The sequence below is a fragment of the Bactrocera oleae genome, chromosome 5 (assembly GCF_042242935.1).
Source record: "Bactrocera oleae isolate idBacOlea1 chromosome 5, idBacOlea1, whole genome shotgun sequence".
Lineage (NCBI taxonomy): Eukaryota > Metazoa > Arthropoda > Insecta > Diptera > Tephritidae > Bactrocera > Bactrocera oleae.
Genome location: NC_091539.1, coordinates 24901106 through 24927012, shown reverse-complemented (window position 1 = coordinate 24927012; position 25907 = coordinate 24901106). Strand labels below are relative to the sequence as shown.

At 34.1% G+C, this 25907-nt stretch overlaps 1 protein-coding gene across 1 annotated transcript in view; it reads left to right on the top strand.

The window, feature by feature from the left end:
• The first annotated feature begins 1331 nt into the window (after positions 1 to 1331).
• LOC106623066 (asparagine synthetase domain-containing protein CG17486) overlaps positions 1332 to 25907 on the top strand; it is a 39873-nt gene continuing 15297 nt past the window's right edge. Inside the window, exon 1 of the mRNA XM_070109359.1 lies at positions 1332 to 2085. Coding sequence (XP_069965460.1) covers positions 1623 to 2085 — 463 coding nt within the window. The 5' untranslated portion in view covers positions 1332 to 1622. The remainder of the gene's footprint in view (positions 2086 to 25907) is intronic.

Here is a 25907-nt window from a genome sequence, read left to right as displayed (position 1 = left end):
TCCTTTAATAAAGTACTAGAACTAATTTTGACGGCGCCTTTGCTTGTAGATTACACCACGGCCGTCACTTTAAACTATATTTTTTATAGATAACGGGTGTTTTTTTCGAGGTGTAGAACTTTAAGTTGGCATTACTGTTCAAGATGGCGACCGATTTAACAGCTGTCATTTGATTTATTCTCAGTGTGGTTTGGCAATTCATTATGAATAGACTCACGAATGAACAACGCTTGCGAATAGTGCAATTTTATTTCGAAAATAATGGTTCTGTGCGGAATACGTATCTACACTACGTTCATTTTTTCGTCGACTGGTCCTGGTTAAATGACTACGTCAACAAACAAAACTGCCGCATTTGGAGTGAAGTTAATCCTCAAGTGTATGTCGAAACACCGTTACATCCAGAAAAACTGACTGTTTGGTGCCCTTTATGGGCTGGTGGAATCATTGGTCCGTACTCCTTCAAAAACGATGATGGCCAGAACGTTACAGTCAATTGTGATCGGTATAGAGCCCTGATTACTAACTTTTTCATTCCTGAATTGAACAACCATGATGTCCAAGAGCTGTGGTTCCAACAAGACGGCGCAACATGTCCCATAGCTGTGCCACAATCGATTTATTGAAATGCACGCTTGGCGACCATCGTTGTTTTATTACAATTTAAAGTTCTAACCTTCTAAAAAACACCCTTTATAAAGAGTTTGTGTAATTAACTTGAAAGCAAGCTCTTGATCGTGTAACTTCAGCGTAAGCACAATATAATATTGTAACGGATTTCTTGATAAATCGTCTACATTGTAACTCACTCTTGAGTTCGCTCACTGAATTGTTAAATAAAAATCCCAATTTAATTCTAACAACTCAACATTTATTTCTCGTTAATAGAGTTTACAACTTATTGCTTATAACTCAATTGCTCTTAACACGGCCAAGGATGACATGATGCAATACTCTCTCATTTTCACTGATTTTTCTGTTATTCTCTTTCCCTGATTATTAAAATCAGGAAATTTCGAACAGCTGATGTCAAAAGAGACTGGATGCCAGAAATTAACCCGCTAAAAATAGCTAACATAAGCAGTGCGAAAGCAAATTTCAAGGAATGACAAATACTTTTAATAACGTGCAACTAAATTTTATTTGCTAATTTAATTTAAAACGTTGATCAGAAAACCATGATCTTTTATTATGACTTGTATTGTTTCTTTGTTATAATTTTTTTTTATTTATATGCAGTTTTTTTATGTTTTATGATAGTTCAAAAATTTTATAATATGAATACGCGTATTTAAGGATGTATATGCGTTATATAAGCCTACTCGGTTACGGAGCACCTAAATGTAATAACGAAATGCAAAATACTCAAAAGTTTTATTTATAATACCCAATCCATTTTCTTTTGACAGTGGCATGATTGACAAATGCTATAAAAAATCTGGGTTTAGACAGCTCTCTCTCAAATCAAAGAGTTTCGTTTCATTTCATCCTTGACATGGCAACGCTCTAATTAGAACCAGGGATTAGAACTGTGTCTGCTGCACAATCCGGCACCATAATAGGTCTTCGTGTGAGAACTCAGTGTTAGTTTATTTCTGGTGGAATCTGCATTATAACAAATCATGTGTGGTATTTTTTGCGGTTTAAACTGTGATAAAGTTTGTAGGAGAACTGAACTTAAAAATATTTTGACACGACGAGGACCTGATTTTTCATCTTCCGTTGCAATCAATTATGATAATATACAAATGGTTTTTGCATGTTCAGTACTTTGGCAACAAGGATTAAGTGTTTGCCCACAACCTTTTGAAACTGGAAATTTCCTTATACTATTTAATGGTGATATATTCAATATACCTTCTGAATTACCCACGTGTTCTGACACGGAGTGGTTCGGGAATGAAATAAACAAATGTCAGTGTGAAAGCGATATTTGTAGTGTAATTCAATCATTAGAAGGCCCTTTCAGTCTGATAATCTACAACAAGAGTAGCGGAAGTCTTTATGTATGCCGAGACTCTTTGGGTCGCAACTCCTTAATTATGGAAGCAGAAGATGCGAAATTTCGTTTTTTGAGTACCTCATGTAAGAATTAACGATTAGTATAGTATAGCATATATCGAAATCGGTATAGGCAGATAGATGATGTCTTCTAGATTAAGAATATATATAATACCATATGTACAAATAGCAGTTATTACGATTTAAAACTATTTGTACACTATTTATGATTAAAGAAACTATATAGTGATGTATTCGTGGATATAATATTGAATAATATAAGTTTAAATTTATAAAACAAAGAAAAATTAATTACTTTAATTTGTGAACTTTGGACTAGGCTCGAATATCTCAAGGTAAATGGATAGTTAAGGTCCCCCAACGAAGGAGGCCCCAAAAAAAAAATTTTTTTTCTTAAATCGTTTTATTTTGACGCGAACATATGTACATATATATAGGTATATATATATATATTTTAATTTTTAAAATAACTTAGTTTTTGTCGTGGGTCGGCTTTAGTATACCACCCCACGATCTGAGGGTTAAAAGGGGTATGGCTGGATCAGTGTCCCCAACTATTGAAAAAACTGTCCACTGTAGCCTTTAAAAAAGTCCCTAAATAGAAAACAAAAGCCTAAAGCTAAAATCGATATAATTAAAATAAATTAAATAGTTAAAATAATTAATTTAAATAACAAAGATGTGTAGGAATTTTTTTTGGGGAAAACTTTAGTATGCCGTCCCAGGCTTTCGGGTATAAATTAGGTATGAGCGGATAGAGTAGATCCTCCAGATCAAGAATATATATAGATATAACGGAAAACTTATAGTTTTAGGAGATATTTACGTTTAAAGTTGAAAATTTCAACTATTTCAAGTATACAAATTTTCGATTTCAAATGAATTATACACTTATATTTTTCACTTTTATATCCACTAACACTTCACTAATTCGTTTGTACAAATTTGTTTTACATTATATAGTGGAAAAATACTTTAATTCAATATTTAAATTATTGTTAAATTCTATTAATTCTGACAATATCAAAAGGGTTGCAAAATGTCAAATACCTTATTGACATCTTTTGTAATTGAACTGTAATGAATGAAATCAAATAATACCTCAAATACAGGAATCCAAAACCAGGAAAAATAAGCTATTAGAGAGCATTGATGTTAAGTATTATGTTATATCCTCTATGACAATAATACTTTTTCTTGTAGAAGTTCTTTTTGCGTTGGAGGCCTTCGGCCGCGCTTCAAAAAAAAAATAACCCTGGACGGTCCAATAACGTGGTGTACCAAGGTCTTTTCGCGTAGAACTACTTTTTGCGTTGGTGCGTTTCAAAACAATAACCCTGGTCGATCCAACACCGGGGTGTACCAAGGTCTTTTCGCGTAGAACTACTTTTTGCGTTGGCGCGCTTCAAAAAAATAACCCTGGTCGATCCAACACCGGGGTTTACCAAAGTTTCTTTGCGCAGAAATTCTTTTGGCGTTCGTTCCTGTATCTAGGGTATAATCTCTCAGTTTATTTTATTTTTCTTGCAAAATCTATAAATAAATATCAAAACTGAATTAGTAAAGTGTTAGTGGATATAAAAGAGAAAAATATAAGTGTATAATTCATTTTAAATCGAAAAAATACGTACTTAAAATAGTTGAAATTTTCAACTTTAAACGTAAATAACTCAGAAACTATAAGTTTCCCGTTATATCTATATATATTCTTGATCTGGAGGATATCCTCTATCCGCCCATAACCATTTTATCCCCGGAAGCCTGGGGCGGTATACTAAAGCCGACCCATTTCATTCTTGTTATTTATATTATATCTCATATAATATTTACTTTACTAATATTTTTAATAGTAAATTAAAAAGTTAATCTTTATCATTCACACATTTCAACGTTTAAATTACCTATATTCCGTTTGTTAAAGCGAGCAATTCCTGAAACTCCGAATCACTTACTTTTTCACAGTCATTTTTAAAATCATAAATGTGAACAGTAAACATGCTCAACATTTCTTTTGTGGGTACAAATAAAGTACATTGTTTGTAATTTCGTTGCAGAGAAAATTTAACCATCATTATACTCTGAACCATATCTAATGTTAATTTGTTTCTTAACTTATTTTATATCAAAGCATACATATATTGACAATGCTCTCTCGACAACAGCATTTGAGATAGGAAAAGTTAACAGTGCTAAAGCAAATTTGGAAACATTTTTAAATCTTTAGATACCACCTGAATCAAGATCTTCATAAACATTCGAATCCTCAAAAAAATGCCCTAAAAAATTCATCCCCCAAAAGTTTCCCACTACTTGCAAAAAAACCCTAAAATTAGAGGAAAATCCCCCCAAGTTGGTATCACTGGGCTGGACAGAGGAGATTATCCAGACCAAGAATATATATAAGTATGACCGCCGAAACTTATAGTTTTCGAGATATTTGCATTTTAAGTTTAAAATTTGACTATTGTTATCTTTCTCGATTTATAGTTAATTTTTCTTTTATATTATACACTTATTATACACTAACACTATTGTTTCTACATATTTATTTTACAATATATGAATTATTTTCATATTTGCTTTCAATAAGCATTTTATTTGTAACACAATTTCGTTATATCCTCTATCCAATCATATCCCTTTTAACCTTTAAGTCGTGGGATGGTATACTAAAGTTTCCCCGTTGTTGTAGCGGTAGAATTCTGTACAATTCAGATCACTTAGCTGTAATTACAAGTTCAACGAGTTTGACTTATTTTTTTCAAAAATTCTGAAGAAATTTAACAGTCACAATTTCTTTCACGCAGCGATCTGATATTATGGACGAATAGAGAAGATCGTCGAACTCCTTTCCACAATGGCGGACTTCGGCCGCACTTCAAAAACATAACCTTGATTGGTCCAATACCGGGGTTTCAATAGTTCTTTTGTATCGAACTCCTTTCAGCATGCAAACTAACTACGGATAGCGTGGTGTTGGATCGACCAGGGTTATTTTTTTGAAGCGCGGCTGAAGGCCACATGTGGAGAAAGGAGTTACTACACGAAAGAACAAGTGAAAAGTGTGTTAATTCTTTGATTTTTTTTTTGTAAAAATTCGTTTATTAAAAATTTAAAAAAATAAAAATAGAACTATTGAATAAATCGATCTTTTGTATCTTCGCGTCAAAAAAACCTCCCCGCACGCACCCTTTATCGTTTGGACACCTAAACTATACACTTACCTATCTCGAAACACAATTCACATAGAACTTTTGCTTCGGTTTTCGTCAAACATTTGTTTTGACAGAAAAGTTCGATGTATGCTTTTGTATGAGTACGTTCACATAAAAAGCCCCAGTCGCCAGTCAGAAACACTGAAATCAAAGCATCCATTGTGACATACACTTTTTTTCTGCTCTTCCTTGTTTTACTATTAACTGTCACGTAAAGCGAGGAAAGTTGTATGTGAATGGGCCTTCTACGTATATACGTATGTATTCTTAATCTGGAGAACATTATCCATCCGCCCATACCCATTTTATCCCTGAATTCGGAAGGATTCTATTCTAAAGCTCAGTCATATTATTCAATACTATAGAAAATATAGGTACTTATATTGCCGGTGTTATCGGTGGTTCACATTCTTAATTGTTTAGGGTTAAGCTTGAAAGATCATCTGGAACGCTCTGGTGGTGATACAAACCAATCATTGTGTACTGTCAGCTTTATAATACCGTCCCAGAATTTCGGGGATAAATTCGCAAAATGTTTTTAAATTAAAAGCAAAAACTTTGCTTTGCTTATAAATATGCATTATGCCGTTAAACATTTGATATTAATTGAGAATTTTAGGCAATTTGTTAGCTCACTACTAGACTAGTTGCATTCGATATGCATACATACTTATGTCTTCATATTAATATTTGAACTAATATTTCGAAGAAACAATTAATATTCACTTAAGAATTACATCTTTAACTACAAGGAGCATTCCAAAGTAAACAGGACTTTAAAAAAAAAGGCAGAACAAATGGTTTTATCGGCAAAATCAATTCATTTTATTCAAAATAGTCTCCTTCTGCTTTAATACAGCTTTTTGCACGGTCCAAAAGCTTGTCGAACGAGTGTTTTAGCTCGTTGCCCGGTATGGCCGCCAGTATATCGGTGCAAGCTTTTTGAATGGTCTGCATAACGCTTTCCTTTCATCGGCAAATGTATTTTTCCGAAAACGTAGAAGTCGCACGGTGCCATATCAGGTGAATACGGGAAGCGGTTGATTGTTAAAATATGATTTTTGGTCAAATAATCGCCCACAAGCGTCGATCGATGAGACGGCGCATTATCGTGCAACAAACGCCAACTACATCTTCGCGATATTCGGGCCGAAAACGTCGAATACGGCGCACCAAACTCTTCAAAAATGCAAGGTAGAATACCACATTAACGTTTTGGCCTGGTGGAACAAATTCTTTATGGACAGTACCCTTGGAATCATAAAAACAAATCAGCATTGTCTTCACTTTTGACTTCTCCAGGCGCGATTTTTTGGGTTTCGGCTCATCGTCATTTATGTCCTCACGACCACTTTGAAAACGATGAAACCACTCGTGCACTCTGCTACGGGATAGGCAATCTTCGCCATAAACTTGTTTCATCAATTGAAATGTTTCGGTAAAATTTTACTAATTTTAAAACAAAATTTAATGGTGGCTCTTTGTTCGAAGCTTATTTTCGCACCGATGACAAAAACATACTGACACTTAAAACGCAATAACTTCACTCCCAATAGATGAAATGTCATGAAATTTTTACTGGGAGTCGAAAAGGGTTGCAGATTCTAACACAATAGTTGACATATACATGGCGCCACTGGAGTTTACTATGTTACTTTTTTACTGTTTACTTTGGAACGCACCTTGTATATCTTCCAGCACGTTACCAAAATTTGTAAAAGTATATTTTCTGAAAAGTGAAAATTCAAACACCCGAAATTTTAGAATTATTTTTCAATAAATATTTGATTATATATAGGGATCATATTATTGATTTCAAGTATATTTTATAATTATTTATTTTATTTTTTTGCATATGTTATGACATCTTACTGTAAAATGTAAAAATGAATGAGAGATGTTATTTAAATATTTTATATACAACCCGCCGTATGTTCATAATAAATACTCTAAAGCGGACCATTCAGACTCGCAGCTTATCTAATCTTTAGTCAATTAAAATGTTTTACCGACTTTTCTATAAAAAGTTATATACATATGTACATTTAGATCTGCTATTCAACAACAAAAATATACTGTTTTTTACCTCCTACATAAATAATTACAATTCAGAAGAAGACAAAAACTTTCCTTAACAAAAGTATAATCCCGGTATTGAATGGAATAATATTAATCATTTTATTATGTATATAAGGCTAGACTAGGGGTTGTACTGATTTAATTAATTTTCAATCAAATTCATTAATATTATATATCATTATCATTTTTACCAATGTAAATAGTATAAAGGGAATCTTAAAAGTCGAAAATAACTACTCGTTTCTTGCTTAACTGCTAGTAGCTGCTACACGAATTGAAAAGTTACTCTCACAAAGAGCGAAATAACGAAAAAGTAGAGAAAACGGAAAACTAGCAGAAATTTGCAAGAGAATCAGGGTATTGTAGAATCTGATAATTGTCGAAATAAGAATTAAAACCGATAATAAAATGTAGTAAGTGTCATAAATTCAAATAGTATTGATTTGACGTTCGAACAGAAGTTGTATCGGTTTTGGATGTCACGGAAACCAATTTTATCAGTTTTGTTATCAGAAACAAAGCAAGAGAATAGTCGCTAACAGATTTGAAATGTAAGTTAAGAAAATTATTTATATTATTGTTACGATGTGATTGGTCGTTATTTCTATATAACATAAGAATCAAACACAAAATCTCATAATTATTGATTTTTGGAAAAAATGCAGATTTACAAAACGTAATTTAACATCCAAATGCGTTTTTATTCAGAGAAAGTAAGCATGTATATGAACATACAAGTAAATACAAGCCAAATTTTACATGCGACTCTCCTGGTGCATCAATTGGATGACTGTGATCTTTTAATATCTTTCTTTTAATTTATTCGGTATTTAAAATTTATCAAACGCTTCTAAATTTAGTTATATGGGAGTTTTGTCACAATAGTAAACAGCTGATTCGAATATTGGGTTTTGCATATGTTCGAAAAAACGAAAATCCAATCAGATCTTGTGGCACCATTGAAAATCAGAATTCGTTTGCAATTCTGACAAATACGTAAATCTGTCTGGGATTCTACAACACCCCTGAATATCAAAATGTGGTTTTTATTAATAACATTATATCAACACTTGGAAATTAATCAGTAGAATTTGTATTTTCTTAATTCAAAACTATTAAAATAACCAAACCAAAGTAAATCCGCCAAATCCGTCTTCTTTACACATGTGTTTTGTTTCTTCATATGTACAAAGCGTCAGAATTCTGCCGAGTTGACAGTTCTTGGCAGGATAAATATCCTTACGTAGACCCGAATGTCATGAAAATGGGAACATTACGCTTGTGTTTGTTGTTGTTGTAGCGAAAGAATTCGCTTTCTACGCTCTTAACTGGTCTCTCTCTCTTCTGCTGGTTTTTTGGGGTAAGAAAAGCTTTTCCAGCAGAAACTTTGCTAGTTAGAAGTTAAAAAACAAACTTTATATTGGGCATAGAGCTATGTCTGGCCTAATTGCATTTGGTTTGGTTAAAAAACAAACTTTATATTGGGCATAGAGCTATGTCTGGCCTAATTGCATTTGCATTAGGTAATAAACTGAAATATTTTTTGGTTAATGTTTCTATTCTGCTTAATGTTTTGGTTAATGTTCTATATTGGCTGATATTATAAGTATATACATATAGACTAGCTTTACCCGCGACTACGGTAGCATTGTATTCCCAAAATAAATATCAAATATCATTAACTAAAATAAATAACTAAATACATAGTATGTACATGAATACTATACCGCGCTGATCATCTTCGTGATGGTGGTGGTAACCAGAAAACCCCATTTTTGTTTGGTTTATAGAAGTACATTTCGATACATTTTTTATTCTATTTTTATAGAAAAAAGTGTGGTATGCTCGGTATACGAAAAATATGGAACAATACTCACGATTTTCTTACAATAATAAAATTATTTTTCGGCCAATAATACTATCAGTTTAAATTAAGAATTATTTTTCACTTTTTAGTTTGAAGTGCTTCAAAAGTGGGCTTTTTAGTTTTTTAAATCATATACATATATTATATAACCGCCCGTGATGTTTTCACATTTTTTTTATCGATGTGTTTAAGTAAATTTGTTACGTAAATGACGGCATGGACAGTTGATGCTTTTAGCTGCACAATTTTAGGTTTTTTCTTTACAGTGCTTCTCAAATTGTTTTATGAACATGGCAATCAGTTTTAAAGCCACTGAAAACAGTTACAAACAAATACAACATTATTCGTTTTTCGGGTAGAACTCCTTTCTGCATTGGCGGCCTTTGACCTCGCTTCAAAAAAATAATTATATTCGATCCAACGTTGGGATTTATCTAGACTAGGAAAATACTAAACCAGGGGTTCCCAAACTTATAAGTATCGCGCCTCCCTACTGCTTAAAATGAATATGCCCACGCCCCCCCTTGGTCCCAGCAAGTAGCAGCATGTGGGCTCGTCGAGCAATTGTAAAATAAAATAAGAGTAATAAAGTTCAAAAATATATTTTTAGGTGTTTTACTATAAAAATACTGTTTTTACACATTTGTAAACACTTTACATATGAAGAGTCAATGTGACGGATGAGCTTGCATATTTTTGACAATGTTTCCAATTCTGGGTGAAATAGAAGAAAGTGCGCAACGTAGATCACTAGAAATATCTAGTTTGCTTCTGTACTTTGTTTTTATTGCTACAACTGCTGAAAACGCTTTTTCGCACAAATAAGTGCTTGAAAAAGGTAAAAACAATTTTAGTGCTTGCTCTGCTGTGCTGGGATAAACTTTGAGATATTTAACCCAGAATTGTGCCTTCTCCATCTTCTCAAAATCATATTGGGCAGCAGAATCATTTTTTAATTCCAAAGTTTGCTCTTGTATAGTATCTGGCAGCAAGTCTATGTCGACGTGAAAAGGTTCGGTCGCTAATCGATAAGTAATATTATTGGACGAGTCGGGAAAGTAGCGCTTAAATTCGTCAGTGAGGTGCTGCAAATGGTTTAATATTTTATTCTTGGTATCAGTTTCGTTCAAAATTTCCTTAAAGATTGCTTCTTCTGTGATCGCAAAAAGTTTAGAAAAGCAGGAATAGTTGGACGCCAAAATTTTGCGCTTCCACAGTTGCAACTTCTCAGTATATGCCGTGATAGCATCCCGATGATAGTTTATGTTCGAATCTCCGCCTTGTAATTTCAAATTCAAAGTGTTCAATGAATCGAAAATATCTGATAGATAAGCAAATATTACTTGGACCCATGGTTTCTTAAATTCCAAAAATAATTCACTTTGTTTTTGAATTTCTAAAAATTGAATTACTTCATATCGCAGTTCAAATAATCTTGACAACATATTTCCTTTTAAGAGCCAGCGCACTTCTGTATGAAATAACAATGTCTTGTGTTCTGTGCCCAAATCTTCACAGAGAGCCGTAAAAAGCCGCGTTTTTAATGCACTCCTTTTAACATAATTTACAATTTTAATGCATAATTTTAAGACTTCATATAGTTCATTTAAAAGTGTTTTAGCTGCCAAGGCTTGACGGTGTATAAAACAGTGAATTGTAATTACGTTGGGATACGTAAGGTATGCGCGGGCGACCGGAGTGATAACCGCCGCCGCCCGCGCCCGCGCCCCCCTGTACATGTCTTCGCGCCTCCCTAGTGGGGCGCGCCCCCTAGTTTGAAAATCAATGTACTAAACGATTTTGCATCAAACACCACACGATTATGTGTTCTATACATGCGGTCTAATCTATTTTTTTTCTTCATTTGAAAATAATGTAAATTTGGTAACACTTATATTTTGTTTGCATGTAACCCTTTTGTTATTATGTAAAGAAGTCGAATTTAAATCTTCAATTATGATTTTAAGTTTTTTGTACACTATTTAATACGAAATAAAAGTGTAGAACAGTTTATGGAAGTGTTAGTGGATAATATGTGTACAATTAATTTTAAATCGGAATATTACATAATTTCAATTGTTATGAATTTTGATTTTATATTAAATGCAAAAAATTTTGAAAAGAACTTATAGTGTAGCGGAATTAAAAATATATATTTTTGATCTAGAGAATCTCCTCTATCCGCCCATACTCATTTTAACTCCGAATTCGGGGAATATTATTCTAAATCCCAGCCGTAAATTCTTTCACAATCTATTTCTATTTACTTTTATTTTGATATCTTTATTAATGTTTGATTTGTATTAATATTTGGTTCAGTTGAACCAAATTGTAACGCGAATTTCAGTCTCCTTAAAGTGCCAAGAAACACGTGTATATAGATATCTTAGTTTTTACTGAACGTATAGCTTGAAGTCGCAGTTGGGCGTATCCTGACCATTTTGAAATACAGCTATGCATCTATCTCGGCAACAAAATTAAGCATGTTTTATTGCACATTCGAATAAAAGTTAAATATTATATTTAATGTTAAAAATTTCCAAAAAACAAAAAAAAATAAACGTTTGGAGGTTCCCTATATTAATGGCGAACAGCCGTTAGTAATTTTAATGTTCGTTACATATCTGAGTCATAAAAATAATATTTATTAACAGTATTAAAATGGAAAAGATATTCAAAAAATTTAAATCTATAATAAAGATTATTGTTTTCCAATAGCAACATATATTTTATTTCTTTGAAAACTTTAAATATTTTAGTATCTACAAGCTTAAAAATAATGTAAAAGTAACACTTATAACTAGCAGAATATTTTATGTCCTCCTACCGTACTTTTCCCGCTATATCAAAAATTTCCGGAATTTTATTCTACTGTTTATAGTTCTAGTCAATTTTGTAATTTTTTTCAAGAGAAAACCTCGCATTCATAGGGGAATTGTCTTCTCGTAGGGGAAGACACAAATATACTTAGGTTTTTTTCAGTGATATACTGAAACAAAAAAAGTCTTGAATATAAAATAAGCCTTAAATTTGGCAAAGTTGTGAGAAATTTTTCATAATACTCAAAACTGTGGAAAAAGTTCATCGTCGTGTGAAATTTTCAAACACGGCTTTTTTTTTTAATTTAAGGCTTTATCGCTTCAGAAATGCAAATGATTTTACGAAACAAATATGTACAAATCAATTTGGCTATTCGTTTTTTCATAAACAATGCGTGCTCGCTACGAATTTACCTATTTTGACTTATTTATTATGTCATTCGTTGAAAATGTCATCGGGCAGTTAGATTTGCTATTTGTATACATTTTTTGTAAAAAATGAAAATTTTATTTTCAAATGAAATATTTTTGAAGACTTAAAAAGTTTTTTAAATGCAAATTTATTTCATAGAATCTCTGATAACAGTTTATGATCTTACGAAAAAAATATGTACAAATCAATTTTGCTATTCGTTTTTATACTCTCGCAACATGTTGCTACAGAGTATAATAGTTTTGTTCACCTAATGGTTATTTGTATCACCTAAAACTAATCGAGTTAGATATAGGGTTATATATACATATATAAATGATCAGGATGAAGAGACGAGTTGAAATCCGGGTGAATGTCTGCCCGTCCGTCCGTTTGTGCAAGCTGTAACTTGAGTAAAAATTGAGATATCTTTATGAATCTTGGTACACATGTTTCTTGATACCGTAAGACGGTTGGTATTGCAGAAGGGCGTAATCGGACCACTGCCACGCTCACAAAACGCCATTAATCAAAAACAAATAAATTGTCATAAGCTTCACAATAAGATACAAGGCTGGTATTTGGCACACAGGATCGCATTAGGGAGGGGCATCTGCGGTTAAAATTTTTGTTAAAAAGTGGGCGTGGTTCCGCCTCTAATAGGTTTAATGTGTATATCTCCTAAACTGCTAAAGCTATAATAACAAAATTCACTGAGAACAAAATTTTTAGCACCTCTATCTACGAACATGAAATTGAAAATGGGTGAAATCGGGTGACAATCCCGCCCACTCCCCATATAACGGTACTGTTAAAAATTACTAAAGGCGCGATAAATCAAGCACTAAAAACGCCAGAGTCGTTAAATTTTAACACAGGGATCGTATGAGCTGACTTTATAGAAGCCGCGTTCGAATTTAGACAATGGGCGTGGCACCGCCCACATTTAGGTGAAAACCCATACCTTAAGATCTGCTTAATCGATTTCAACCAAATTTGGTACATAATATTATACTCATATTTCACATCCACGCCTATTTCCCATATAACACCGTTTTTAATACCATCTGATTTTTTCCCTTTCCACTATGCAAATCAAAAAACAATGATTGTATCGGGGTAAAACTCTGCGTGAATAATGTGTTTGAAGTATGCCACCTTGTGACCAAAAATTGCCTAATTCGAAACAAAACTATTCAAGTCCCTAGGTACTGAATTTGTTGACCCCAGTGCCTATAGTTGCCTTTTTACCGAAAATATCGGTCAATGTGTAAGACATTTAATTGAAATTCATATAATAAAATAAATAAATAAAACTCGCGATAATAGTATGTTTGTGTCAAAATATGGGTTCAATCGCATCAATACTTCCTATAGCTCTCATATACCTAATATAAATAATTATAATTATATAAAGATTTTTGAACTTTCGGGTGACTTTATACCGCATATATCGGCCAATATGTGAGTTATCTCAATGAAAATGAGAGAGCGTGTTTTACTCATAACAAGGTATTTTTGTGCCTAAAATGAATGAAATCGAGTGAAAATTTTACCTGGCCCCTATGCAATTAATATCAGGATTTTCGAACATTCGTCTGACTTTACTCCATATGATTGGTGATGGTATGTGAGGTACCTTAATGAAACAGTGGGATCATTTTATTAGTCTGTGGCATGTTACTAGTTAGTAATATTGGCAAAAATTAATAAAGTCGGGTTAATGCTACCCTCTACTTCCCTATACTACTTATAATAATTCTCGTATGTCGGTCAGTGAGTATTAACATTTTTTTTATATATAAAAATGCTTCAAAATATGTTCTCTATGCTCGAGTAAAGCTGAGCAATGTAAAAATTAATATCTTTCTCTATCCCCATATATATATGATTTCCGTCTTTCCTCTTGACTTCAAACCGTTCCGGTTGATCAAAATGTGATATTTTAATGTAATTAAGGGGATAAGTTTTCTTAAAAATGATGTGATTTGACGCTGAATTAGAATGAAAATAGTATATACCTTGATCTAAACCTCACACCTTCATATAATAAATTCCGATTCTCTGGTTGACGTTTTCCACACAAGCTTATAATATAAAATTTAGCCACTTTGGTCGAGTTAATATCACATTCATACTTATGTATATCTCACTTCAAGATTTTTTTTTTTTGTGATTATAATAATTTTCGCTGACGCAAACTAAAATATAGCAATAAAACTGAGACTAAGTTTATGGCCTTTAATATAAGTCAAGAAGATACCAAATTTGATTGTAATTTAATCACGATTTCATTTAATAATGGATGTTTAATTCTTTCTCAACTTTGCCACACCTGAAGGAATTTCCTTGCCTTTGATTCTTGCGAGTTACAAGAGTATAAAATTCTCTTCTCCCCATTATCGGGTATATATTGACCCTAGCTCCAACAAACTTTATGTAAAAAGTTCAAACTTCCGCAACTTCATATACCCCACATATAGAGGGGTTAGATTTACGCTTTGGTTCAGTTTATATCACATATACCATGTTTGAGTTAAATAGCTTCTTTTTGTTAAAGTTAACATTTCGGAGAAAAAATAGTATCTATCTAAAGTAATAAATCTATGATCAATAACATAAGTTAATAAGATACCAAATAATAATCGAATAATAAATGTTGAATTCTTTCGCAATATTTTTATACTTTCGCAACATATTACAACAGAGTATAGTTTTGTTCACCAAACGGTTGTTTGCATCACCTAAAACTAATCGAGATAGATATAGATTTCTGTATACAAATATTTCTTCTAATATTTGGTGATAATCAGTGCATAAGTATATTTTCTCAGCCGTCATGTTGAACTTATATCAAAATATACCATACAACAATGTAAAAAAGTTTCTTAGAGTGCTGGACTTTGTATAGAGCAAAATATCTTTCTAGAAAAAATCGCGTGAGATGAATATTAGTAGTGTAGTATCAAATGGGCTAAAGATCCTTTTTATGTGGTAATAGATAAACTGCGACCCCATCGGTTAACATGCTATTATTTCAGTTTTTCGACACATTTTAATATGAAGGTCATAAGGTGAACTGTAAACTCAAGAAAATTACATTTAAGTACTTTTTGGGATTTACCCAGCGCCGTTGGCAGCTTATGAAAGGTTTAGATATTAAGACAGAAAGAAGAAAATATACATACTTGCTCTACACTAGTGTGTACCATACTTAATTATATGTAAGTTATTGTTAATTTAGCTTCATGACCAGACCTTTCAAAACAGGTACCATAGATCCCTGTTTTAAAAAGCGTTAGACAAAAGCAATTTACGGAGGGGTTTTCCGACCACTTAATTTCAATACAATGAAATAAGCTACTAATTTCTAAATCTGTATTATTATGTTAGTGAATATCTATGTAATATATAAGTATACAAAAGTACGTAAGCTGTGTGTACAAAAATATACCATAATAAAACTATTATACTCTGTAGCAACATGTTGCAAGAGTATAATAAATATCAGTACATTGTGTTTGTAGTTTCAATTACACTAGATTTCTTGACCGGCAAAGATGTAGCAACATGTTGCAAGAGTATAATAAATATCAGTACATTGTGTTTGTAGTTTCAATTACACTAGATTTCTTGACCGGCAAAGTGCTCTATTCAAACTAATTTCAGTGTATTAGTTATATAGTGTTTAAACTATTGTTATATACAGTGGCAAGCAAAACCGTATTATACCGTATAATACCGTATACAGTGGTGATCAAACACATATACATATGTGCACCAGTATACCATAGTGCCTATACACGGAACAGGAAAGGAGTCATAGCAAGGATTCAATTACAGCGAAAGAGAGAAGCACCTAGGATCCAACTTTTCAGACCCGGACGGACAGAATTATATAAGTCTTATACAAGGTGCGTTTCAAAGTAAACAGGACATAAAAAAAGCTCTTCCTTGTTTTACTATGAACCATCATGTAAAGCGAGGAATTGAGAATTTTAGGCAATTTGTTAGCTCACTACTAGGCTAGTTGCATCGATATGCATACATACTTATGTCTTCATATTAATATTTGAACTAATACTTCGAAGAAACAATTATTATTCACTTAAGAATTACATCTTTAACTACAAGGTGTGTTCCAAAGTAAACAGGACTTTAAAAAAAAGGCAGAACAAATGGTTTTATCGGCAAAATCAATTCATTTTATTCAAAATAGTCTCCTTCTGCTTTAATACAGCTTTTTGCACGGTCCAAAAGCTTGTCGAACGAGTGTTTTAGCTTGTTGCCCGGTATGGCCGCCAGTATACCGGTGAAAGCTTTTTGAATGGCCTCCACGTCTGCATAACGCTTTCCTTTCATCGGCAAATGTATTTTTCCGAAAACGTAGAAGTCGCACGGTGCCATATCAGGTGAATACGGGAAGTGGTTGATTGTTAAAATGTGATTTTTGGTCAAATAATCGCCCACAAGCGTCGATCGATGAGACGGCGCATTATCGTGCAACAAACGCCAACTTCCATCTTCGCGATATTCGGGCCGAACCCGTCGAATACGGCGCACCAAACTCTTCAAAAATTCAAGGTAGAATACAGCATTAACGTTTTGGTCAGGAGGAACAAATTCTTTGTGGACAATACCCTTGGATTCATAAAAACAAATCAGCGTTGTCTTCACTTTTGACTTCTCCAGGCGCGATTTTTTGGGTTTCGGCTCATCGTCATTTATGTCCTCACGACCACTTTGAAAACGATGAAACCACTCGTGCACTCTGCTACGGGATAGGCAATGATCGCCATAAAATTGTTTCATCAATTGAAACGTTTCGGTAAAAGTTTTACCAATTTTAAAACAAAATTTAATGTTGGCTCTTTGTTCGAAGCTCATTTTCGCACCGATGACAAAAACATACTGACACTTAAAACGCAATAACTTCACTCCCAATAGATGAAATGTCATGAAATTTTTACTGGGAGTCGATAAAGGATAGCAGATTCTAACACAATATTGACATATACATGGCGCCACTAGAGTTTACTTTGTTACTTTTTTACTGTTTACTTTGGAACGCATCTTGTATATAAGTATTTTATATATTAAGCCTTTTATTAATTATGACTAGATTAAGTAGAAAATCTGTATTACTAAGTCGTCTTCAGAATAGAAGACGTATGAGAGTTTTTCGTGCAAGCTCTTTATATAGAGATAGTGAGCAGTCACAAGATACTGTAAGTCACGCTAATCGTAGGTTAGATTCCGATGTACGTCTGTCCGAACAAATTATCAATACAAATCAACATAGAACCAGGCGGGAAAATCTCGAGGTACAGTCTTTTGAACAAAATTTAAATACTGTTTAATATAGGGTAAGACGTCTATATCCTCAAATCCGCTCTGAAGAGCAAATAAAAAACACTCGAGGTCATTGATCTCGGCGCGAAGACCCCGAGGTTCGATCTGTTGAGCAAGTTGTAAATACTGTTCAACATAGAACAAGGCGGCAAGATCCACAAACTAGCTCTGAAGAGCAAATAAGAGATACTCGAAGTCATAGATCTCGGCGCGAAGACCCCGAGGTTCGATCTATTGAGCAAATGAGAAATACTGTTCAACATAGAACAAGACGGCAAGATCCACAAATGCGCTCTGAAGAGCAAATAAGAAATACTCATTGAAAATTTCGCGCAAGAAATCCTGAGTATACGAATTTAGAGCGCATTCGTGATCAAATGCATAGAGAACATGCAAGAAGAAATCCTGAAATAAGGAGAGAGGAGCGTGATAGAGAAACACAACGTCGACAGCTTGGAAGGAGAGGTATGAGGGAAGAAATTTTAAATCAGATACGTCTTAGACAAAGTCAAGTTCGCCTTTGTAGAGATAACCGGGTCAATAGGCAAATTGAAAACGAAAGACAGTCCCAACGAATCCAATTAACGAGAGAAAATAATGTTATAGAAAATGATTATAGCGGCAATTTAACAGATTTCAAAAACATTTATTTCCAAAATATAATACTGAAATATGTATTTGCTGCGGCGGATTATGGTTTTCACACCAAGTTGGCAAATTAAATTTCGAAACTATTGCTCGAGGTCACCCGATTGCTGCATCCGCCTTCTATTTAATGCAAAAATTTCCTTCGGAAGATGGAAATTACAATTTTTGTGCTACTTGCAAAAATGCGATTGTTAAAAAGAACGTTCCAAAATGGTATTTAGCTAACGGTCTAGACTTTCCTGAAATACAGGATTGTTTGAAAGATTTAACCCCAATTGAAGAACGTCTCATAATGCCTAGATTGCCTTTTATGACAGTCCGTCCGTTAGGATATCAAGGTCAGAGTTCTTTCAAAGGTGCTGTTCTTAATATACCAATTTCTGTTATCAATAATGTGACATCTCTACCAAGGTCCTTTGATGAGGATCATGTGATACAAATTCACTTAAGAACACGTTTGGCGTACAATCATGATTACATGATCGATACCATACGCCCCGCAAAGATTATGGAAGCTTTGCAATTCTCAGTGGATATCCCTCTGTATCGTGAGTACAATATACATATTAATGAGAACTGGAGTTCAAAATTTAATAACCAAGAAGAAGTTCCGTTTGTTACATCTGCAAGGGATTCCCGATTGGTTCAATCTTTTCGTGCGGCACAAACTTTTCATGATAATCCTTCAGGTAATAATATTCCCATGGGTCTTTTACCTTCCGAGCTATCCCCAGGGGTCAAGAAACTCTTTTGGACAATATTCCTGTAGAAAACTTGGACTATAACTGTTTAGTCATATCGCCAGGTGAAGGACAAAGACCAATTGACATAATTCAAGACAATAATTCAGAAGAGTTGTCATTTGGAGCAATATGCGCTGGCCAGAAACGTGCCTGCTCTGAGACAGATAGCAAAATAATACGTTCTGAAATTCGCCGTTTTGGCAGAAGAGCGTGTACCATTCCAAAGTTGTTCTATGATTACAAAAAATTCTGTTACAAATTAAGAATAGTACATCCATTTGCCTTAGAAAGTTTTCAGGCCGCAACCAAGTTACGGCCCAAAATCTATTAAAAGAAAACTTTGTTCAAAACTTGATTCAACACGATGATGGTTACAAGGTTTTGAAAAGCGTTAGATCCTCTCCTGCGCACTGGGAAGCTGAGAAGAAAAAGGCAATGACTATGATTCGCCAATTTGGGCTTCTTTATCATATTATCGGCTGCAGAATCTCAGTGGGTTGAGCTTTTGGTCATCAATCACAAATTTCTAGTGGAGAGTGGAGTTTCAACAGATAGGTTCCCCGCATGTACATGGCATGTATTGGCTTAATAATGCTCCCAGGATCAACCTTCAAGATCCTCGGACATTCCCTTATGTCATTAGTTTTATTGACAATTATATTTCTACAGATGGTTCGGTTAGCCGCTTAGAAAATTATTTGGGTTATCAAAAGCATAACCACAGTCGGTCTTGTACTAGGAAAATAAGAGGACAACAGTTTTGTCGTTTTAGTATACCATATCCACCAATGCCTTCATCGCAAATACTGTTACCTCTTACAGAAACAAGCCAAAACTTAGAAAGACACAAGGAAAACTTTTTCAAATTCAAAACCTTTTAAATTCGAATATGACTACAGAGGCATTTCTAATTTAAGAGATTTTAAACATTTCCTGTCTGATAGTAGAATAAATATGTCTTTTGATGACTATTTGTTAGCCCTTAGATCAAATTCAACAAAACCTAAAATTTTCCTAAAAAAAAAATTTCAGGATCGTTTTATAAACACTTATAATCCTCTGATTTTGGATAGAGCAAATATGGATATACAATATATACTGGATGCATATTCCTCCTGTTCATATATAATAAATTATATTAACAAGTCTAACAGGGGAATTTCTAGGCTCTTAAATGAAGCTATATCAGAGGTAAATGCTGGAAATTATGCCGTTGAGCAAAACCTAAACATGTAGGTCACAAATTTATATCGGGCACAGAAATATATGCACAAGAAGCAGTATATTGCTGCATTGGCCTCCATCTTTCGGAAGCAAGTAATGCAGAAATATTTATAAATACCTCTTGACCTGAGGAACGTCTTCGAATAGTAAAACCTAGAGCATAACTTCAGAACCTTCCTTCAGGTTCGACTGAAATATTCGTAGCCGGTAGTTTAGACCGTTATGTTCAAAGATCCGATCAGTTAGAAACTCTTTGCTTAGCTGATTTTGCATCTATGTATAAATATGTTAAATCTAGTAGAAGAGCACAAGAATAGTGATCATGAAGAAGAAGAGAGTGAAAACGATGATTTACCAGAAAGCGGGGTTGTCATGCCTCTTAAAGACGGTAGCGCTTTTGTTAAGAAACATACCAAATCTTGTATTATTCGGTATCGAAGGTTTAACCCAGATTTGGCCAGAGTTGAGTATTTCCGCGAAATGGTAATGCTTTACTATCCATTGCGGAATGAACAGCAAGATCTCATTGTAAACGATAATGAGCAGACTTGCATCGTTCACATCGTATTCTAATTGAGGAAAATCAAAGAAAATATGATGTTTTTGAGCAAAGAGAACTTGAAAATGTTCTAGAAAGTCTTTATAATGAAATAGACTTAGAGGAAGGTGCTCAAAATAAACGACCTATCGTGGAAAATGAGTTCAGAGTGTTGGCATTTCCAGAAATATACTCATTTATAAATTTGCTGAACTTGCATGGGGAAGATTCAACAGATAATGGCACTGAATCTGATTGCAATATTAGACTTATTAAACTACGCCCTTTAATTCCAGTTGAGGAATTATTTTCTTTAGTTCAAAGTCTTAATACTAAGCAAAGAACCTATTTGACACATTTGATGCACCAGCTAAAAACAAATCGCCCATTTTATGAGTTCATTGGCGGCGGTGTAGGAAAGAGTCGTTTGATATCTGCAATATATCAAGCACTTAACCATCGTTACAATTCTACACCTGGATCAAATCCAAGTTCCTTAAAAGTTCTTTGCCCACCTTACCTGTAGGTAGCAGCTTTCGGAATAGGGGGACTGACTCTTCACTCAATATTTTCTTTACCTGTTAATCAGTTAAATAGAGAGTTGAGGCCACTTAGCAATAGACATAGTTAATTCATTGTTTTCCAGACTTCTGGACCTAAAATTAATCATAATTGATGCAATATCGATGGTAGGTGCTCGTATGCTTAGCTCTGTTGATGCGAGATTAGAACAAATTTTCAAAACAGACAGCCCCTTCGGTGGTATACCGATCATCGTGTTTGGTGATTTGAAGCAACTCTCAGCCTTTGCAATTGCAATAAACCGTATGGCATCTGGTATCACTCATTGAAACTCGAGTAGTTAATTTCGAAGAATGCCCTTAAGCTCAGTCGAATCCCAACTAAAGCTATCCCTTCAACTGCAAAAGACTCAGTTAAAGGAATTGGTATAAGTGAAAATGAGAATATTTTGGAAAGAGTTTCAAAACTTCTGAAACGCAGGGACTGCCCTTTGAATCACACTAAAAACATCCGCCAAATAAATGATTACAGTGAATATAAACACGTGTGATGGTTGCGTGCTCGCTACGAGTTTACCAATTTTGAATTATTGAATATGTCCTTCGTTGAAAATGTCATCGAGCTGTTTATGATAAATATTTTATGCTGTTTCAAGAACACAAAACATTTTGAACCAACTTCGTCATAAAACATATGCAGCCCGTGATTTCATTATATAATGTTGTGTCGATAGCCCAAAAACAAAAATTTGTCAAAAGTGTATTAATTTTTAATGCAAAAATCAGCCGCTTTGTTTTATTTTTATGATTCAAAACTAAATTTTTTTAAGTTTCAAGCAATGATAATGTGTTTTTTGAGTGATAACTGATTGCGAATAGATTGTAAATCATACAAAATCATCAAAATATAAATGTAAACGAAAAAAAAAGAAGTTTTTTTTGACATTATGGATTAAAAAGTTTTTTTCGTAAGAGGAAGCACTCTGCGAAGTAACACAACCTTATATAATTAAATCAAAATGCAGTCTTATTGTTAACTTAGTGTAAACGCCTTTTCCAATGCAAAAATCCAAAATTTTTTTGTGTTTCTTATCATGAACGTATTCGAAAATTTCCCTTAATCGTAGATGTAATTTTTTTCATGCGAACACCATGAAATTTGTTCACAAAATTGTTAGTTGGGAACAACTATTAATAAAATATAAGCATACTTTATTAACAATTCACTTGATTTTAACAACTTTTTTTTTATGAGCTAAGGCTTATTAACAAAATACAGTTGACGTTTTTAGTCAAAGCTAAGACCGAAAATCCTAATATAGGAAATATGTTTCAAAAGATAAACAAAGACATGATGTATATGATTTTTCCACCAGTAAGTCGGAATCGATTTTCTAGTTGCTACCCAATGTGATTCAATTCAAGAAGTTCAGGAGAACGCAAATTGGGTCAGCACAGAAAACTTTTTTGCATAATTTAAATAACATAAATTCGAACATAACCCTATAAGACGGGTAAAAGTTAGCTAACGTGTTACCGAGAGGTTATCAGCAGGGATGGGTAAAGCCTTAGCATGTGCTAAAAGAGCATAAGTGATCGTGTACGTATATACACAGATTGTCACTAACACGCACAAACAAAGAGCGTAAACCAAGCACTTCCGATAGGACAAAGCGACAGTGAAAGTGAAAGTTAAATTAATTTGTTAACATAAATTAATAAGGCATAGAAGTTGTGAAGTTAGTATTTTTAATTTTTTTCGTAATTCTCGCACGTATAATGCCTTATACATATTAAAAGGTGTTTTGAAATTACAAATTAAATTTTGTTCGCTGATTTGATTAGCTTTGTTCCACAATAAGCACACTTGACCGTCACTGATATTAATAGACTTATGCCGAAAGAAAATACAGCGGCTATAGCTGATTGTACACGAGGGCCGTGGAGAGTCAATTCGGCGCCGTTCGCAGAAACTCGGGCTGACGTATGAAAAGACTTGGCGCATTTTACGTCGATATCTTAAATTGAAAGCGTACAAAATCTAGCTTGTGTAAGAACTGAAGCCGCTCGACCTTCCCAAGCGACAACGCTCTGCTCTTGAAAAGTTCCAAGAAGATCCGAAGTTATCGAACCAAATTTTGTTCAGCGATGAGACCCATTCCTGGCTATATGGGTATGTAAACTAAACAAACAAAATTTCCACATTTGGGACGAAGAGCAACATAAAAAAATTCAAATTATCCAGAAAAAATAACGGTTCGGTTGGGTTTATGGACCGGTAGAATCGTCGGTGCATATTTCTTCAAAAATGATGCCGGTGGGAAAGTAACCGTCAATGCCGACCGTTATCGCGCCATGATAACCGATTATTTGATACCTAAAATTGAGGCTCGCGATCTGGGCGATATTTGGTTTCAACAATACGGCGCCACGTCCTACACATCGCATCAATAAATGGATTTATTGAGAGAAGACTTCGGTGAGCAGATAGTTTTACGTTTTGGGCCGGTCGATTGGCCACCAAGATCGTGTGATATCACACCGTTAGACTTTTTCCTGTGAGTGTAAAGTCAAAAATCTATGCGGACAATCCCGCTTCAATTCAGGCCTTGGAGCAAAACATCACGCGTGTCATTTGCCAGTTACCAGTCGAAATGCTCGAATGAGTTATCGAAAATTGGACTCAACGGATGGACCATCTGAGACGTCTGGATTTTACGAAGATAAAGAAATATTTCATTTTAAATTTTGTGCTAAAATGAACCTTCTTCTGGTTTTTAATAACAGTTCTAATAAATAATGTAATGGATTTCTCGATAAATCGTCTACCTGGTAACTTACTCTTAAGTTCGATCGCGGGATTGTTAAATTAAAGTCCCAATTTAATGCTATGCCCTTATCTTTATTTCTAATTCCAACAACTGAACAATAATTGCTCGCTATTCGAGTTTTCAACTTATTGCTTATAGCTTAATTGCTCTTTACACGACAACACTCTAATAAGAACTGTATTTTCTGCACAATCTGGCAGCCGTTATATAGTAGATTGTTGACAAAAATACGCTACTCGTACATTATGGCAACTATGAATTTCGCTATCTTTCGCTAGTTGGTTCTAGCAGTTTATCGTCGATTCTGATTTGTTCTGGCATTCGTGTTCGCCACATTATGTTTTCCCCTATAGAAATACCGATAAATTAAATAATAACAATAATACAAATTAATTTCTTAACTTACATTTCAAATGTCAGCGACTACCTTTTTGCTTTGTTTCTGATAACAAAAGCGATAAAACTGGTTTGTGTGACACCCAAAACTGATACAATTTCTGTTTCGAAGGTCAAACCAATAATATCTAAATAAAATTTATAAAAATCTGGTAACTTTTGGCTGCGACCAATATATATACAATGTATATAAAATTCCCAATTTAATGGCTATACACTTATCTTTATTCATAATTCCAACAACTTAACACCTATATCTCATTATTCGAGTTTACAACTTATTGATTATAGCTCAATTGCTCTTTACACAGCAACACTCTAATTAGAACTGTCTTTGATGCACAATCCGACAGCAGATTGTTAACAAAACTTCGCTACTCGAAAATTCTGGCAACTACGATTTTCTCTATCTAGTTGGTTCTAGCAGGTTATAGTCGATTCTGATTTGTTTTGGCATTCGTGTTCGCCACAATGCTCTCCACCTAAGTCTGGTAATCCCGATTAGACATATTTGCAGTACCAAACGCTGCAAGCCGTTCCAGATGAACCACCTTCATTTTATTTCTTGGTCTTCCAATGGTCTGTATGCGATATACTACATCGTTGAGTCGTTTAACAACCTGGTACGGTCCTTCAAAATCACACTGGGAGACAACCCCTTCTTTCGTTGTGGGTTATATAACAATCGTCTCCAATAAAACCCTCAGAGTTCATTGCCTAGGCGTATGTTGCTTTCATTTCATTGCTCATAATTTTGGTGCACTGTCTCGTTCTACCATGCCATCGAACTGCTGATTCAAAATTTCTACCTTGGTAACTCTATTGGAACACCATATATCGATACCCAATTGTTGATGAATATATCCGCTACTGTTACTGTCTCTTAGTTAGGAATACCTCTGGCCATTTGCTGAAATAATCCATGACTATCAAAATATTTGGTTCCTAATTTACTGTTAGGAAATGGACCAGCTACATCTATGGCAATTCGCTCAAACGGCGCACCCGAATTGTACTGCTTTATCTGGCCATGACTTCTGGACCTCAGCCCTTTACCAGCGATGCAACCGACGCAATTGGCTATCCACTCCGTAGCTAATTGACGACAACCAATCCAATAAAATCTTTGTTTTAATTACTCCAAGGTTTTAGTGATACCCATGTGTCCTCCCCTTGGACCGTTGGGCAGCTTGTTGAGAATTTCGGGAAATTTTACTTTCGGAACAATCATCAGAGCTCA